Below are 18,604 nucleotides of genomic sequence, written 5' to 3'. Positions count from 1 at the left end.
TTTCTAGTGATAAAGGCAATCACTAGAAGAGTTACAAACATAAATTGTTTACAGTGATTGCCTCTGAGAAGTGGGATTGAGGGAAGAGAGAAAAGTTTTTATTATTCATTGTGTACCCTTTTGTACTATCAAAAATTTTATCATGCATTAAATATTGCATGAAATTTCAAAACCTAGTTTTATAATGTAAAATGTACATATGGAGCAAGGAGAAAGGTTAAACAAATATACCTGGATTTGTGTAAAAGTGGAACTTCTTGGGTGCTTCCCATCCTTACCACCACTGAGAGAGAAACTGATAATGCTCCAGAAAACCAGTGCTGGCCTCCGTAAGGTTATACTTGCCAAGGACTCTGTGTGTGTGTGTCCATATGTCTGTTTGTCTGTAAAGTAAATAATGCTTTATGGTTTAATATTGGAAGTCCCTGATGTCTGACCCTTTGCCTAATTCTCCCTCCCTTGAGGATTCATATTATTAAAAATTAAAATGCTCTGAAGCAAAGCAATTTTTATAATAATATTAACCAAAGGGCTTCCCTGGTGGCGCAGTGGTTGAGAGTCCTCCTGCCGATGCAGGGGACACGGGTTCGTGCTCTGGTCCGGGAAGATCCCACATGCCACGGAGCAGCTGGGCCCGTGAGCCATGGTCGCTGAGCCTGCGCGTCCGGAGCCTGTGCTCTGCAATGGGAGAGGCCACAACAGTGAGAGGCCCACGTACCCGAAAAAAAAAAAATTAACCAAAGCCAACCTCTTATCTCATCCATAATGATAATCTCATTATCACACTCCAGGGTCCACAGCTTTGCTCTCTTCCTAACTCACTTCTGTTGTCCAAAGCTGGGGTCTTAGCTAGAACCCTCAGGGCAGGGGTGAGGGGTTGTTCATAGGCAATTTGCAAAGTGAATAAGTCCCCACAAGTAACACAGACCTGATTTCAGTCCCTTCCTGAATCCTCTGCCTGTCTGGGGCACTCTACTATTTTTCCTCCACTCTCTTGCTGTCTGCTCTATTTCTCTTTTCCCATTAAATCCCATTATTGGGAAAGTTAAGATGCTAGGGAGACACCATGAGCTAGAGAGACAAGCCACAGAGCATCGCTGTAGTGTAGAATGTAGTCGTGGAATGTTGCCACAGTAATGGCCTTAAGGTCAAAGCCAGGATATAAAGTGAAAGAAACTGTGCTCTAATGAGGTCCTCTTGGAAGCCAGCAATCCTGGTAATTGTCTTCTGGATGAGTAATCGTCTGGATCATGGACTTCAACTTCTGATGTCCTGGGTTCCAATTCTACCTCTGCCCTTCCCTATCAGCGTGACTTTGGCAAGTTGTTTAACATCTCTGAGCCTCGATTTTCTCTTCTGTAAAATGAGGGTAATAATATGCTCACCTTTTTAAAAAAGTACTTGCTCTCTGGTGTTCTACATGTCATTACCTCATTTCATTCTCATAGCAGCTGGATACTATTACTATCCCTGTCTATAAACGTGAAAACAGTGGCTCAGAGGGAGGCGGCTAAGTCACTTGTCTGAAGTCGCACAGCTGAAAAGTAAGGCAGCCAGGAGGGTAGCCAGGCAGTCTGACTCCAGAGCCCTGCTTTCAGTTATTCTGCTAAACTGTCTGATAGAGTTCACCTGAGATTAAATGTAATGATGCATTTAATAGCGCTTGGTGTATTTTGAGCATTCGGAGTAATTATTTAAGAGAGCTGGGTGGAATCCAAATCCCAAACGATAACAGACTTGGGAGTAAAGTGGATTATGCTGTACTTTAATCATATACAGCCAAGTTTAAAGTTCAGACATCCTCACTCTCAGATAATCCGTAAACAGAAAGCAAGTTCCCTCAGGAGGAAACAGGTTCCCTGGAGCCCCAGAAATCATTTATATGGGAGCTATCCTTTGCAGCGTGGGAACAGAGGAGAGTAGTAAAGCAAGGGATGGCTGGAGAAAGTCCCGACCACGTTAAGGCCTGCAGGGCTCCCCTCTGCCCAATAGTGACGTCTTGGGGATCCAGCCCCGTGACTTCTGAGCAGAGGAAACAGAGATGAAGAGAGCCCAGCGCATGCGTCCAGACTCGCACAACCACACAGAGCACTGTTCTGACTCCCTGGCCAGTGTGTCCAACGGGGAGGGAGCAGGAAACTAAACAAAATTCACATAGCTGGGCATAGGTTTTGCCTGATTCTGGGTCATGCTGGCATCCTTTTTCACTCCTCCATCACCCCCCACTGCATCCCTAGGAGAAATGCAGCCTTGCTTCTTTTGTCCCCCACTCTACCCCTGCTAGGAATTGTGAACGGTCAGGGGTAGGCACTGAAACAACATTAGTTGAATGAGTTACATGAAAAAATGATACTAAGGTAAACATAAATGTATTAGGGAATAGAATAGAAACTTGGCATAAATTTTGAAGATGGGACACAGAACTTCAAAGAAACTTCCCATTTCTGGGGCTTTAAATTCTGTCTCCAGAAATTAGAGTTCCAAGTTCCCACTTCTTAGCTGTGAGGGATACTTGGATGGAAAAGTTTCAGAAGCCTGGAATATGCAATACCACGCTACCTCTCTTCCTCTTATTATTTCCTTTTTTTTTTTTTTAATGAGTTGTTACCTCTGTATAATTATGGCCAGTGCTGGGGAAAATATCTTGTATGCCTCAGTTTGTATGCAGACCCGGGTTTACTTCAACTTTGGATTTACATTGCTGTTTTTTTTAGCTGTCTACTGAATACCCTGGTTTTCCCTGGCATATTTTTAACTTTTTAAAATAGTGGTAAATATATATAACATAAAATTTACCATTTTAGCCATTTTTAAGTGTGCAGTTCAGTGGCATTAGACGAATTCACATTGCTGTACAACAATCACCACGACCCATCACAGGACTCTTTTCATCATCCCAGACTGACACTGTACCCACTGAACAATACCCCCTCTTTCCCTCCTCCCCTTAGCTCCTGGCAACTACCATTCTATTTTCTGTCTCTAGGAATTTGACTATTCTAGGTCCCTCATATAAATGGAATCATACAGTATTTTCCCTTCTAGGTTTGGCTTATTTCACTTAGCATGTTTTCAAGTTTCATCCATGTAGTATGTGTCAGAATTTCATTCCTTTTTTTTTTTTTTTGCAGTATGCGACCGTCTCACTGTTGTGGCCTCTCCCGTTGCAGAGCACAGGCTCCGAACGCACAGCCTCAGCAGCCATGGCTCACGGACCCAGCCGCTCTGCGGCATGTGGGATCTTCCCGGACCAGGGCACGAACCGTGTCCCCTGCATCGGCAGGCGGACTCTCAACCACTGCGCCACCAGGGAAGCCCTCATTCCTTTTTTAAGCGTGAATACTATTCCATTGCATGTATATACCACATTTTCTTTATCCATTCATCCATTGATGGATCTGTGGGTTGTTTCCATCTTTTGGCTATTGTGAATAATGCTGTTATGAACGTTGGTGTACAAATATCTGTTCAATTCTTTGCTTTCAATTCTTCTGAGTATATACCCAGAAGTGAAATTGCTGGCTTGTAACATAATTCTATGTTTAATTTTTTTGAAGAACCAACCCTGGCATTTTCCTTCCTGGTATATTTCCAGAGTCAGTTCTTTATCGTCTATTGAAACAGTGTATTTTGCCTCTCTGATGTACTATCCTACAATTCTACTAAAACACCTCTCTTTTGCTTGCTCTCTCTTTCATTCACCAAGGCATTTAGAATTATGATCTTATGTTCCACAGTACTCATTTTCCCCAAAACAAAAACACTGAACCTCACTCCTTGGAACAAGCTGCCATTTTCCAAATCATAAGTTGCATTAGTTAAAAGAATAAGAAGCTAACTTTTTTGGAGGAAAAATGTGCAGTCTTTCAAATCAGTACCGAGATACCAGCCTTGTAGGCAGCAGGTAGACATACCAGGAAAAGAGCTCCTGATTTACAAATGTCTCACTTAAGAACATCCCTGACATTCAAACCATAGTGGAATTCAGGAGTTGAACTCCTGCAGTTGCTGAAGGTCTCTGTTTGCCACCACTGGTATTATGAGGACTGTGGACTCTCACTTGTTAATGGGACAGCTAGAGCCCACCTCTCTTCTACTTTCATCTTCCTTCTTTCTTCTTGACACCAGAACTATAGGGGTGCCACCACCACCGTGGTGGCTAGCTGGCATCATGTCGAGAGCTCCTGTTTTCACTGGAAGATTGAATTCCTTCGAACAGAAGAATTTCAGTTGGAACACTGCATGATTTTGCATACAGAAGCAACGCTCTTTCACATCTAGTCAACATATTCTGTCCATTCCATCCTTATCTAACTCAGAATCTATCTTTCCTCCCTGCCTCCTCTACCTTGAGGTCAAAATCTCACCTAGACCACTGCAATGGGCTGAGCTGGTCTCCCCGACAGTAAAGATTTCTACCCCGCCCTTCATATTATAGGGGAAATCCATCTCTCACCAGCTCAATGTCAGTGTCACCGGAGCCTTGAAATAACAGTGTTCAAAGAACTTAACCACTCCAAGCCTCTGCTGGGTGGGGCTGCAACAGAGCCATGTCTTCTTACTTCTAGTCTGATCTATACTTTTCTTACCAGTAGCTTTTTAAGTTTACATGGCTCTTGTTTGTTTAGCAAACAAGAATGACTGTAACTGATATCATTCATATGTCAAGGTCAGCAGCAGAAGGAAAGGAAGTTAAATGAATGAACTCCAAGACCAAAATCATTCCATTACCCTTTTGTCACCTTAGTCAACATTGGTATGGTACCTATTTTCTTTTCTTTCTCTTTTCCCTTTTTGAGGATGGTGATCAAAGTGAAGTAGTTAAGGTACTTCTTGATCAACTCATCCAATTCTTTCTTCCTTTCACTTCCTAACCAGCATCTTCATCACTTCCAGAGGGAGATTAGAAGTGTTCCGGGACCCAATTCCACCATGGTGGGGTGGAGGTTCCCCCCACACCAACAACAGTTCTCTGGACACCAGCTTGGTGTCCTACAATTCGACTCAATTCTAACACTAGTCACCTGGAGATAGCACAGGTAAATCCCACAGGTTAAAGACTCAGTCCTACACAACTGCCCCCGTGCCTTCAAATGCCAGTCACAAGCCCACGTTATCACCTGTGCTTCTGACCAACCTGCTATAAACTGGAGGTTCCAAGGTCTCCCTTCCTGGGCTTCAGATGCTAGTTGCAAGTCCAGGTTGTTACCTGTACCTCTGACCAACTGGCTATAAATCAGAGGTTCCCATGACCCCCTCTGCGGGTTTGATTAATTTGCTAGAGCAGTTCACAGAACCAGGAGAAGCATTTTGCTTATCAGATCACCAGTTTATTATAAAAAGATATAACCAGGAACAACCAGATAGAATAGATGTATAAGGCAAGGTATAGGGAAAGAATGCTGAGTTTCCATGCCCTCTCTGGCCACACCACTCTCCCAGCACCTCCACATGTTCACCAACCCAGAAGCTCTCCGAACCCCACCTTTTGGGTTTTTAATGAAGGCTTCATTACATAGGCATGATTGATTAATTCACTGGCCATTGCTGATTGAACTCAATCTCCAGCCCCTAGCCCCTCCCCCCTCCCAGGAGTGGAGAGTGGAGAGTGGAGAGTGGAGAGTGGAGGGTGGGACTGAAAGTGCTAACCCTCTAATCCCGGGGTTGGTTACCCTGGCAACGGGCCCCCATCCTTAGGTGCTTTTTAAAAGTTACCCCATTTAACTTAAACCCAGTTGTGGCGGAAAGAAGCTTGTTATGAATAACAAGACATCTGTTTCACCTCTAAGGCTCAGAAGCCATTTCAGGACCTGAGGACAAGAACCCAAATATTATAACAAAACATGTTCCCATTGCTCTTACTGCTCAGGAAATTCCAAGGATTTTGAGAGCTATGAGCCAGGAACCCAGGGTGAAGATCAAATATATGTGAGAAATATATTTTGGTTATCTGAATGTGGCCAAATACATATTTCTTATAAATCACAACATCTCATGGGCTCTTCAGATGCTCTGCACATCTAAATCTCAGAATGCAACTGTGAAATTGCACTTGATTTCTAGATGTTTGGAGGAGCTTCTTGGTTCTTCCTTCATAACCATGAGCTACCACCCTCACCACCCCTCCCTACAATTTCCCCACCAAAACACTTTTACAACCACCAATAAAATCAGGTGTACAGATTTTTGCAAGCAGCCTTAAATTCTTTTTAAGAACAAGGCAAAGGTATATGTTAATTAAGTTAGAATTCAGATGGCCATTTGTCCCAGTTTGCCTAGGGCAGTACCAGTTTGTGCCTACTGCCCTGCATAATTTTTAAACGAGCTCCCCTTTTTACTCTAAAGAAAAAAAGTCCCAGTTTGGAGGATAAATTATATGTTTTCCCTACTTAAAAATACACCTTGCTTTCCCAGTAAAGTGCTTTTCGGGTGACTCGGTGCTGTTGCCCACATCATTGCACTTTAGTTGCACAACAACTCTGCAAAGTAGGAAGGGAAATACTTTATCTCTGTCAATTAAATGAAGTAACCAAGGCTGGCTTCAGGTAGCACGGTGGTGATTGTCCGAGGTCACGCACTCCGTGACAGAATCAGAGCCAAAACCCAGGACTCCTGATTTCAAGTCCAATATTGTTCAGCTGTGGATCCCTTTGTGCAAATATCTAAGTAAAAGCAAACCTCATTCTCTTGTTTAGTAACCTGCTTGAACTTGGACCTAGAACAGTTTAGACAGGTTCATCCTTGCCCAGAGACTCTCTTTTCGCATTTGAAGCAAACAAAGAGATGAGAAAAGAATTACGTAGACATAAAGAGGGTATTAGTGAATCCTAGGGCCAAATGACATAAATCTTTGATTTTACCAGGTGCAGTTATATCAGGTTATTGGAATTTTATTTCTAACCGAATTAGGATGACTTGGTTGACAACAGGAAGGAAGGGAGGGCGGGCGGGAGGGAGGACGAAGTAAATGAGGAAGGAAAAGAGATGGGCAGACAGAAATACAGACAATAAAGATCAATAATGAATGCCTACAGTTACAAAAAACATATAAATGGGTTCTGCCCCAGTCTTATAGATACATATCCCGTATGGTTACGTGCTAATCTTTTTTTTTTTAAAACCTAAAACCAGTAAAATTCTACTCTCCTTGGATAAGTGGCAACGACAGAAAACAGAGGTAAAACCCACGATCCTTCAAAGACAGGCACAGTGCTTGGCAAGGTCTTCAGGGTGTCCTAGAGGTGCTGAATGCGGCGCCACACGGAGAAATAAATGCACACTCCCCTAACCTCCCGACTGGCCGCCCTAAGAGAAGATTACACGACCCGCGGGGGTCCCTGCCTCCTTTCGCAATGACAGAAAGAGGTCTAGTGTGCCCTGGGAAGGATGATTCCAAGACGCTCGCCAGTCTAGCCAGACTGCAGCAGAGGGGTGGACGCCTTGGGGCCAGGCCCGGGCACCGCAGCTGACCTGGGAGGCGACCGGCCCTCCCCTCGGGGACCTGAAGGTGAGAGGGTAGCAGAGGACGAGCGCGGTTCCCCGTGGAGGGGGTGGGGAGGCGAAAGGGCCGCACGCGCATGCGCCGCACCGCCACCTCCGCGGGCCGGAAGAGCGGAGCAGTGGAGCCGCGGCTGCCGGCGCCAGACGCCGCGGTGGCCGCGGGGAGATCGCCGGCTGGGCGATGCGGCCCGTGGACGACACTGGGGCCGCCAAGCGGCTGGAGTCCGGGCTGCCGCTGGTGGACATCCCGCCCCCGGGCTCCAGGCAAGAGTCGGCGGCCACCGAGGTAGCGGAGACGCCCGGCCCCGGTGGGTGCTGGCAGTGTCCTTCCTTGCCGTGCGGCTCGCGCGCGGAGCAGGGTGAGTGCGGCGCACGGACCCTGGTGCGGGTCTCGCCCGTGGGGGACCGGGCGGGCGCCAGCGGTGGGGGTCCCCGCAGCCGCCGGCCGGGGGCCCCGTGTGGACCGCGCCCCCCCCTTCCCACCCTGCTCGGAGCTCGTGAACACCCTCGTGCTGTCACCTGGGGGCGGGGGGGGGGTGCGGGCTGTAAAGCAGAAGCCCCCCGCGCCCCCGTCGGCGGGAAGAGCGGAGAAAGTTTCTGATTGTTTTGGAACCCATTTGGGATTCTGAAACTGTTCTTATAATTAAAGTGATTAAAGTGTTACGGGCAGGATCATGGAGTCAGATTGCCATTCGGTGCGCCCTGCCCGAGATTGGGAGTCAGGGAGAAAGGCCATCCCGCAGCTGGCCGAGGTTGGGAGGAAGCTAAGCAAGAAAACTGATCTCAATGTAAACGGTGTTGCTTGAAGAGGAAGTTGAAAAGCATCGGGTCTAGAAAAACGTTTGTCTCAGAGTTTTAGAATCTTGGGAAGGCAGAGTTGAGTGGGACTACTACTGGTTCTTAACCTTTTTGAGTTACAAGGAATTTGTAGCAACTGATGCAAAATGAGACAGAGGCACAATCTTACAAACACGGGTAAGAGGTTCACGGACCCGCCTCCAAAGCCAGGGACCTCGTGTGAGAAAGCCTTTATCTTGTTCAATGTCTTCCTTTCACAAATGATGAAATTGAGGCCTGGGAAGGTGAGGGCTTTGGGAGGGTTTTTTTGTTTTGTTTTGTTTTTTCGAAGATCTAGCATGTGTGGATGAGACACTTCACAGGTCCGGGCAGCACCAGGGATAGGATCCCAGTTTGCTAGCGACCCAGCCCAGAGCCCTTTCTCCTAGCCCCAAGCACATTCCTCCTTAAACTCCACCACCCACCTGGAGCAGCTTCCTCAAAGAAAAGAGAAATAGGCAGATGTCCTTTCAAGACAAAATTACACAGTCTGCACCACCTCATCCTCTGGATCACCTCCCTTAAGTGTGACCTGGGATTTCTATGTCTCTTAGCTGATCCCGCTTTCTGTCTGCACTTCTTGAGAGTCAGAAAATTCACACATTTTGTGGAGAGACAAACCCCAGGGAGATGGTTCTTGCTGCATTTTTGTCCTTAATGCTAAGAGAAATGATCAGGTTTCTGATCATTTATGTAAGGGTTACCTTCAGCTGAGCTGACCAGATGTGCAGCTTTGAAGAAGTCAGTTTCTCATCTTAGCATCCTATGGCTGAATGTTGTTACGATGGACTGCTGAGTTAGTCCTTGCAAACTTTTAAATGATTCCCCTGTTTGTGAACCAAAGAGGCATACTTCAGGCAGAAGGTGGCAAAACCTACGTAAGCAGTTCCACCTAAGAATCTTGAGGGGTCTTTTAATTTCAAAGAAAGTTGCTAATAATAAGACTTAGATAAAGTGACCAGATAATATTCCAAAAATGGGATTGCCATAGAAACACTTTAACACCCCCCCACCCCCCCCCCCGTACTGTGGTCATTGAACTTTGTGACAGTATCATTTTAGCTTCTTAACCCAACTGGTTATCTCAAGAAAGTTCATTTTCAAGTTCAGGTTGAAACTGTTACCCATTTTTCTTACATTCTTGGATAACCTTCCCAGACAGCACACAGCTATCCTAAGACATCTGTTTATTTTCTTGAGGGACAGTGTGGGTCTTAGACTGAAGCAAGGAAAAGAAGTTGTCTTAAGTCTGTGCCTCACATCCCCCTGGAAGGAGTGAGTTCCTTAGGGTAGCAGTGGCCCTGAAACCAGTAGAGCTTTTTACAGTGACCGAGGTCCTATTTCAGTGGGTCTAGGGTAGGGCTGGCATTGAAGTTTTAAAAGTTCCTCAGTTGATTCTAATTCCCAACCTGGGTAGTGAATCACCAGTTTAAAGCAGAGGATAGAGAAAGTGAGCAACTTTTCAGTTTTCTTCTGACTCAGGAAATCGCACTGTGGCCACTTACTTAACTTGAATTATTTACAGTTGCCAAATTATTAGATATGTTTTCAGTGGAATATGGTCATGGAAGCATATTACATAGGCAGATGCCTCTTTGGATTATGCTACTCTCTTGTCCATCTCCTTTGACAGAGAGAATTGAAATTACTATTCTGTAAGAGACTGAGGTCTGCCTGAGGAGAACCAGTCCTCAGTCTTATAACAAATAATCAAGTTAAACTAGACCTTGTAACTTAAAGTTTTAAAAGAGTTAAAATATCATGTTAAGTTAAAATATTCCTGGAGAAAATTTTAAAAGTTTAGGTTGGAGAAGATCCTTGAAATATAGACCAGGGAGATGTTTTCTGTCCTCGATCTTCCTATTCTGTTCTTTCTGAGGGTGTAGGTTCTATGTAAGGATTGGGTTTCTTTTAAGAAAAACTATTTTGGGGCTTCCCCGGTGGCACAGTGGTTAAGAATACGCCTGCCCATGCAGGGGACACAGGTTCGAGCCCTGGTCCGGGAAGATCCCACCTGCTGCAGAGCAACCTAGCCCGTGCACCACAACTACTGAGCCTGCTCTCTAGAGCCCGCGAGCCACAACTACTGAAGCCCATGTGCCTAGACCCTGTGCTCCGCAACAAGAGAAGCCACCGCAATGAGAAGCCTGCACACCGCAACGCAGGTAGCCCCTGCTCACCGCAACTAGAGAAAGCCCGCACACAGCAATGAAGACTCAACACAGCCAAAAATAAAAAATAAATAAATTTATAGAAAGAAAACTATTTTATTTGGACCTGCATTCTGAAATTTCAGAAACTGACCTCTAAGGCTGACCAGAGCCAATACATGTATTTTGTGGTGCTTAACTTGGAAGTCTTCTAAAGCTTCCTTCTCATGGGCTGAGTGGATATGTGCAGTTTGGTTCCTACAGTATCTGAGCACATAGATATAGAACACGACGTGGAGGATTCGGGTACTTATTATGGATAACCTGTTACGTGATGACTGCTAGCTCCAAGTCATTCTCTTCAGCAGTACACCTAGAACAGGAAAAGGTGGAGACCACTGACCAGAATGGCATCTTTTACTACAAAGGCTGAAGTGTACCCCCAGGAAGATTGTGCATCATCAGAGTTTGGTCCCACTTTGCAAACTGTTTGTCACTTGTGGGCAAAGGTATCTAATTAACATGAGGATGTTGAAATGTATGACCTGGTGTTTGTGTTTATCAGAAAAGGGCATTAAAACAAACAAACTTTGTGCAATACTGTTTTATGGCTGAGTAACCCATTGTAAATTCCTAGATTGGAATGATAATCCTTGTTTTACTACAAATTGCATGTGCCTACACATCCTTCACCTCTGCTATGCTCTTAACTAACAAGGGCCAGTACTGTGTTTCCTTCCTATTCTGTCCTTGTTTTTGTGTTCGTTTCAAAAAAGAAAAAAAAAATATTCCTCAGTGTGTGGCCTATCTTTTTAAGTTCTCTGCTTACCCTGTTGCATTTTGCTGTCCTCTGAATGATGGGGGTGAGACTGAAAGCAGGTTCTACTCCTGTCTTAGGCAGCTGTTTAAGACAGAGGCAGTGGCTGCTCCTACAGACTGTCATTAATGGATTGAATACTTGATGCCCTGGAGAAAGCAGAAGTTTCCTGGTTCAGATCAAACCAAGAATCAGATGGCAGTCCTGTTTTTTGTTTTTTTAAATTTTTAAGCACTTTTAAGTACTAAGTCAGAGGGATAGATAACCTAGCCCCTAGCCTCAAAGAGTTTATGTTCTAAATGGAAGATAAGTCGTAAACCGTGAAAACTTTAAGATCTCCTTAACTGTTCAAAATAACTAAACAGAGAGCCTTCTCAGATTATGCTTTTGCCTGTGGTGTTAGACCCTACATCTTTCCACGAAATTTTCTTATATTATTTCCTTCAGCAATTATTTATTCAGGGTCTTCCATGGGCCAGGCCTGAACAGGGCAGCTGAGATCTTAGCCCTGGAGGAGCTTACAGGCTTGTGGGGGAAGTCAGCTAATCAAGAAGTAGCCATATCACACAGTTAGGACCTGTTTTCCAGAAAAGAACACTTTCTACATAAAGCCGAGTTCACCAATGAGATGATATAAAATATCACTTGGAAGCATTTTTCTCTAGCCATCTTGATAAGCATTTCTTAAAGATTTCTTTCACCATCTTGGCAAGCTTTTTACTTCCTTTTGACTTTAGGAGTGAGGGATGAGTCTTCAGTGAGACAAAGAGATCCATTTTGTAGGGTGAACTGCATTCTAAAAAGGTAGGTTTAAATTGTTGCCCTTTGTCTATGGTTCTTTATTCTTCGTGGGGAAAATGGTTCAGATCCAGAGAACGGATATGCTTAGGAGGTAATTTTTGTAGGCTGTTAGCTATTAATGTTGTTCCATTTTTCTCAATTTCTAAGTAAAAGTGATTAAACATACCCTTGGAAGCAAGGACTAACCAGAATTTAATCTTTTTCAGAAGCTGAGAAGAAAGCACCCTGTCCTGGACTTGGCTTGTTTTACACATTATTGTCTGCGTTCCTCTTCTCAGTGGGCTCTTTATTTGTTAAAAAAGTGCAAGACATCCACGCTGTAGAAATTAGTGCATTCCGATGTGTGTTCCAAATGCTAATCATTATCCCTTGCTTAATATACAGAAAGTAAGTATTTCTTACCTGCAAAGTAGAAGGTATTAATAAATGTTTGTAAATCTTTTGACCTGCTTAAATTATCTACTCTACAGACTCTGCTTTATCCCTCTCATAGCTTTACCAGTCCCTACACCCTTTGGCTCAGATTAATGAAAAGTCACAAGGATCCACCCACAGAAGATGCTCTCATAAGCACCAACCACATGCCCAAACAAAGGAGGGGAAAGAGATTCAGTTATTTACCACCCCCTATTTTGAGAACAAAGCTTTCCTTGTACAATTCCCCCCATCTTGTACCACCCTCCCTCTTTCCTTTGGTGTAACTAGTATTTGGAAGAAAAAAGTAAACAGGAGGAAACAGTAGTGTCTCCTAGTGTCAGAGGTTTCTTTAAGTAGAACAGGCTGCTCTCCTACCAGGGCAGACAGAAGGTTACAGTAATAATATTTAGGTCTTCCCACTAGGGTGCCATGGGAAAGGGGAAAGTGGATCTTGAGAAAGGCCTGTTTAGCTCTTTTCTTGTTCAGTGTCCTCATCTGTAAACTGGAGGGAATGATATCCTTTGTCCTCTACCCTGTACGAAAACTGTAGTCCCCATCCTTACTCTTCTCTCCCCGCCCAGCCTCCCTTCCCCTTCTACATGGACCCCATACACACACCCTCCCCAGGTGAAAATTATACCTCCCCCACACTGTTGTAACCTCTACAGACCCCCGTGTACTTAGACGCCTGGGAGGAGCGCCTGTTGGGTTCCTGGTGGCTGTCTGGCTCTTTTTCTTTTTGGGTAAAGATGCTTAAACTCCAGATTAAAAGCTTCAGTCACTTGCTACCAAAGTCTCTTTGTATCTATAACTCAGTGCAGATTTACTTAGAATAGTTTCACTCCTTATCCCAAGTCTTTGGTGAAAAAGGTGAAAATCCTCTAAGATCAGAAATTCCCGTGTAGGTGTGGACAAGTCACAATATTTTAGGAAACGATGGTAGGTAAGACTTCAGAAATGTCTAAAGGTGGCAACAGACCACTGATGCTAACACAATCATTCTCTCCATTTTGGAGTAAAGGTATTGGCAGGAAGGCACTTAGAAGAATTTTCTTAAGTTGTTGGCACTAATCTGTTTTGACCCATTTTATGTTTCACTATCATGAAAAACTCTCAGCTTTTCAAAGTATGGACCAAAGGTGACCACACTTTCATTTCTAACTCCAGAGACCAAGGGCTCCCTATGTCAAGCCTAGACGCTGCTCTACAAAGGCCAGCTCTGGCACAGACCAGTGAGCCGCACCTAGCCAGGAACTTACACAGCACTCTGCTTCGTAAATATTTAAGTGTAAAGCATTTGAGCAGCAGTTGTTATATTTATCCGAATGCTACAGTTTCTTTTCCAGCGTATTTTAACTCTTTTCCTAAGGAGAACAATGAGAAGTTGTCTCATATTCAATGCCTGAAATAAATTTTAGCATTGCTTTCAGCTGTAACAGAAAAACTCACTAAGATTGAGAATGCACACTCGCATTCCCAAGTTTTCTTATACAGGGCAGCTAAATAATGAAATTGTATTTATTATAAAAATAACACTTTTCATTATAGAAAATTTGGGGAAAATAAATAGAAAGGAAAATTACCTATGAGTCCACCTATTAAGGTATAACCATGATGAACATTTCAGTATATTTTCCTTTTTGTCTTTTTTGCAGGCATGTACCTATACCTAGGGAAAATTATATTTGCTGACTTATACTATTTATGTATTTCTCTTGTGCTATTTTTGATTCTACTGTGAACACTTTAATGTCATTAGCTATATTTAGGAAACACTTTCTAAAAGGTGTATAATAGTTGTAGACATAATTAATTTACTATTGCCTTGTTTTCTGATAGTTAGGACTTTTAAGATAATGCTTAATTTAAAAATGTAATTTGAAAACAAATACCGAGTTCATTTAATATGCATTCCTTCCTTTGAATTTACAGAACTGGGTTTATAGGCCCCAAAGGTCAACGAATCTTCCTCCTTCTCAGAGGAGTCCTTGGTTCTAGTGCCATGATCCTTTTATACTACGCCTACCAGTCAACATCCCTCGCTGACGCCACGGTTATCTCATTTAGCTGTCCAGTGTTTACATCCATAATTGCTTGCATATTTCTCAAGGAAAAGTATAGCCCTTGGGACGCTGTCTTCACTGCATTCACAATCACCGGAGTGATCCTTATCGTGAGGCCGCCATTTTTGTTTGGTTCCGAAGTCGTGGAGACGGATAAAGACTATTCAGTTCACCTGAAAGGTGCTTTCGCAGCACTTGTACACGCTGTGTTTGCTGCCGTGACTTTAGTTATCCTAAGGAAAATAGGGACATCTGTGGACTACATGTTGAGCATTTGGTATTATGTAGTAGCTGGCCTTACCGAGTGCATCGTTGCCCTTTCTATATTAGGAGAGTGGAGTCTGCCGCACTGTGGGTTGGACAGGCTATTTCTCATACTAATTGGGCTGTTTGGTTTGGGAGGTCAGATGTTTCTCGCAAAAGCCATTCAAATAGAAAAAGCAGGACTAGTAGCATTAATGAAGACTATGGATGTGGTCTTCGCTTTTATCTTTCAGATTATTTTCTTTCATGATGTGCCGTCGTGGTGGACAGTGGGTGGCTCCTTATGCGTAGTAGCCAGTAGCATTGGAGCGGCCGTTCGTAAATGGTACCAGAGCTCCAAATAAAGCATCATTGCTGAAATGTGTACACCATCACCCAGCTGAGACATACCACCCGCATACACACCTGGAAAATCTGCATTTACTTCACTGACTATATACATTTCATAGTTAAGGTACCATTTTTGAATATGGTATGTCCTTAATTAGTTGAGGATAGCCAGTCAGTTGGGTGTAGCAATTATTATTTTTTGTGTGTCAGTTATTTTTTGGTTTTGGTTTTGGCTTTGGTTGTTGGGGTGGCATTTGGTAAGAGAACACATCATTAGTTGAAGAAAAACTGCACAATTTTTTATGACTCTTAAGTATAAATATATGTAATTTTTAAAAGTGTATTTTTGGTACTGATGGGATATAGGTGGGAAGAAATTTTAGATTCTCTTTTAGCAGTGTAGAGGCTAAGAAACTTATTGATAATAATGCTGCTGTATAATTAGTGTTGTGTTGAGAATTCATTTGAAATGTAATCCCATTTAGGAGGCCAAAGCTGGAGTAGGTGCCTACTTAATGGTATTAATAAAACAAATGAATTAGCCTTATTTTCAAGGCTTTTATAAATTATTGTCATTCTTTTAACCCATATTTGTGCCTTTTCACTCTAATGCTGAAATTTCATACATAAACTTAAAAAAAAAATCTTTAAATCACCAAATTTGGCTAATAGTGTTCTGTTTTAGTGGCATTATCATCTGTAGCTACATTCTGTAAGTCTAATTGTCCTCTGTTTTTTTTTGAAACTGCACTAAATTTTTCTTAACTTTCTAAGTTAAGGTGTTTAAAAATCATAAGAAAGAAATCTTGGCATGGCCAGTGTGCACATTTCCATCCTGAAGTGTTTTCCCTATACTAGAAATGTGATTTTCTATAAATTCTCCTTGAATTTATGGTGTGATGCCAAATAAAATTTTCTCAGGGCTTTATTAGGTTGAACCATAAGAAATTGATGAGATTTTACCTTTTTAACTTACAAAAACCATAGTTCCTTATGGTTCACCCTATTAAGATACCTCTCTTACCTTCTAAACCAAATACTTAGGGGACTTTGGAGTATATTTTTTTAAAATTACTTTTTAAAATACAGTAATCCTAGTAAACTTATTTTTGTAGTCTTTTTCCCTTATGGAGTTATATATAATAATGCTTCATGTTATATAGTAAATGTAAAGACCTGTGAATCCATGGTCGATTGATTTTTGTAGTTTCTTCAATAGGAAAACAAAATCACTGTTAAATTCTAGTATATCAGTATGATATTAAGTGTCAGTGCTGCACCATGATACTAACATCATGAATTCAAACACATTTTATGTCTGGAACTTCATCAGGCCAGTATTCTGCAGTTAAAGAGAGAATGTAATATTTAGGAAACCTTGGGAGGTTAATCAGGAAGTAGAGAGTACACGCAAATGGCTCTTTGTCACAGTGAACCCTGTACTGGTGAGGCTATAATGGTCTCCAGCTCTTACTGTGTCAGAGCTCTTATCTTAAGCCTACAGATTTGAAAGATTATAGGCTCTTTCCCACTGTTTCATCACAATTCTTCCGACGTAAGAAAGAACTGGGGCTTCTGAGGTTTATGCCTTGGTGAGAAAAGGATCTTTTCCAGTAGTTCCAAGAGGAAATTTTTGGCTTGCTGATCTTCCCAAGTGCTTCCCACCAGATAAATCCTAAATGGTCTATTTAGGAAAGTCACACTATCTTTATAACTTTAGCCTAATCTGCAATATTAGAGTTTAGAGTTGCAAAAGCATCATTTTGCAAGTATGTTAGATAATTATAGAATTAGAGTGTCTTAGGGCTCAAGGGTTAGAGTCCTCTTGTAGGAGACATGCTCCATGTTTAGGGATGCTAGGGAGGGGACCTGCCCAAGATCCCTCCTTTAGTTCCATGATTAAGTACGGAAAGTAAACCACTGCTTGAGCTACATAAGGTAAATGAACTCTCAGGGAACCCTCTCCTGGTTCTTTACCTTGCACAATAAAAGAACCTATGGGACCTTGAAAGTTAAATGCCTTTGGGCCTGTACACTAGAGACATGTTTTATTTCAACAGTGTGGTTTAAGTGCTTGAATGTCACAATATATGACCAAAGTTGGAGAAAATGTTTCTTCTCCCAACTTTTACAGGGTGTGACTCTTAAATACTTTTATAATGTCCAGGGTATATACAAGGATATGTATTGTAACAATTATGGGTGCGTATATTTTGCAAAGACTGTAGTTCCTATATCTTGAAAAGGGAACTATTTTCATAAACTGGTTTTATTTTATAATTGCTAATAAAATTAATATGAAAGAAAACTATATTTTGGTTTTTATGATTATAGCATATGTGCTAGCTAATATACCTTATTTCTTTTTTCATCCATGTGCTTCAAAATGTACTTCTTAAAGAGATTGACCTCTGGCCATTCAGTTATGATGTAATAAGTTTCAAATTATTTATCTGTCTCTCTGATACTGTTACATCAAATCTAATGTCTCAGAAATAAAGGTCCTAATCTTATGTTCCAGTGAGGCCTTTATTTTTCTAGCTCCTCAGAGCTTGGAGCAGCTTTTGTTCCTATAGCTAATCTGTTACTAAGTCATGGAGTGTCTGTCTTCTTATTGTCTTGTGAATTCTTCTTTCCTCACCTTTCCACTGCTGCCGTCTTAGTCCGAGAGACTTATCACCTCACACCTGAATCACCACAACAGTATCCTGGTTATCTGCTTCTAGACTCTTTGTTCCACTCAGATCCTTGTTCCACTGCCAGACTAATCTTCCTAAGGCCCTGCTTTCATTGTTACTCTGGTTCTCATGTAGCCATAGCAATGCCTTCTTATGTACCACATCACATCCAAGTTATTCATCTAACCCTATTCCTACTTTTCCAACTTGATTTCTTGTGTCCCAATACAAATTTGATACTCGGGTCAGTCTCCCCACCAACTCCCACATTTGCCAAGAGATCCCTTCCTTTGTGTTTCGCCTGCTTTCTTTGCCCTCTCTTCTTTGCTCTCTAAAGCCTCTTAGTCTCCAACGGCTCAGCTGAGCTTCTGTTTCTTCCACTGTCTCCAGCTTCTCCCACCCATACTAGTCCACCTTGGAAGAATGGATAAAACACTGGATTAGCTGTCTGAAGATCTGGGTGTGGTGTAATCACTTTCCAGCCAGGCCCTTCCACTTAGTGTCCTTGAGCCTGTTTTCCTCATTTGCTTCAATTATTAAATAGAAAAATATTACTTGCCCCAACCCATGTTACAAATAAGTGTCATAGAAGGACTTGTAGACCCCAAAGGAGGACAAAAACACTTAAGTATTGAACTGTGGTTACTATGGTAGAGTTGAGCATTCACTTCCTCTTCAAAATGATGCCTAGCGCAGGGTCCTTCCCCCTGAGCAGTCTCACCAGGAATGGTATGAACAGTTTTCCGG

The 18,604-nt window shown here is 42.6% G+C and overlaps 2 protein-coding genes across 3 annotated transcripts in view; one reads left to right on the top strand and one right to left on the bottom strand.

Annotated features, from left to right (window-relative positions):
• LOC307175336 (uncharacterized protein) overlaps positions 1-18,604 on the bottom strand; it is a 187,536-nt gene that overhangs the window by 99,498 nt on the left and 69,434 nt on the right. The gene's annotated exons all lie outside the window — the stretch shown is intronic.
• On the top strand, positions 7,626-17,556 carry SLC35G1 (solute carrier family 35 member G1). Of its 2 annotated transcripts, none has more exons than XM_079899971.1 (3): positions 7,626-7,808; positions 12,312-12,492; positions 14,455-17,556. In XM_079899971.1, the coding sequence occupies exons 1-3, from the start codon at positions 7,682-7,684 to the stop codon at positions 15,191-15,193; spliced, it is 1,047 nt and encodes a 348-aa protein (XP_079756097.1). In that variant the 5' UTR covers positions 7,626-7,681; the 3' UTR covers positions 15,194-17,556. The 2 variants fall into 2 exon arrangements, with proteins under 2 accessions (XP_079756097.1, XP_079756096.1); XM_079899970.1 differs by having other exon boundaries at positions 7,626-7,859.

This window comes from Stenella coeruleoalba (assembly GCF_951394435.1).
Source record: "Stenella coeruleoalba genome assembly, chromosome: 16".
NCBI lineage: Eukaryota > Metazoa > Chordata > Mammalia > Artiodactyla > Delphinidae > Stenella > Stenella coeruleoalba.
Note: the sequence above shows the minus strand (reverse complement) of the source record. Positions and strands in the feature narration are given on the sequence as shown.

Excerpts from the sequence above, each read along its gene's own strand:
- SLC35G1 (XM_079899970.1), top strand. The coding sequence starts at position 7,682 with ATGCGGCCCGTGGACGACACTGGGGCCGCCAAGCGGCTGGAGTCCGGG. Across the intron at positions 7,860-12,311 it reads CGGCTCGCGCGCGGAGCAGG|AAGCTGAGAAGAAAGCACCC; the intron begins GTGAGTGCGGCG and ends AATCTTTTTCAG. Across the intron at positions 12,493-14,454 it reads CCTTGCTTAATATACAGAAA|AACTGGGTTTATAGGCCCCA; the intron begins GTAAGTATTTCT and ends TTGAATTTACAG.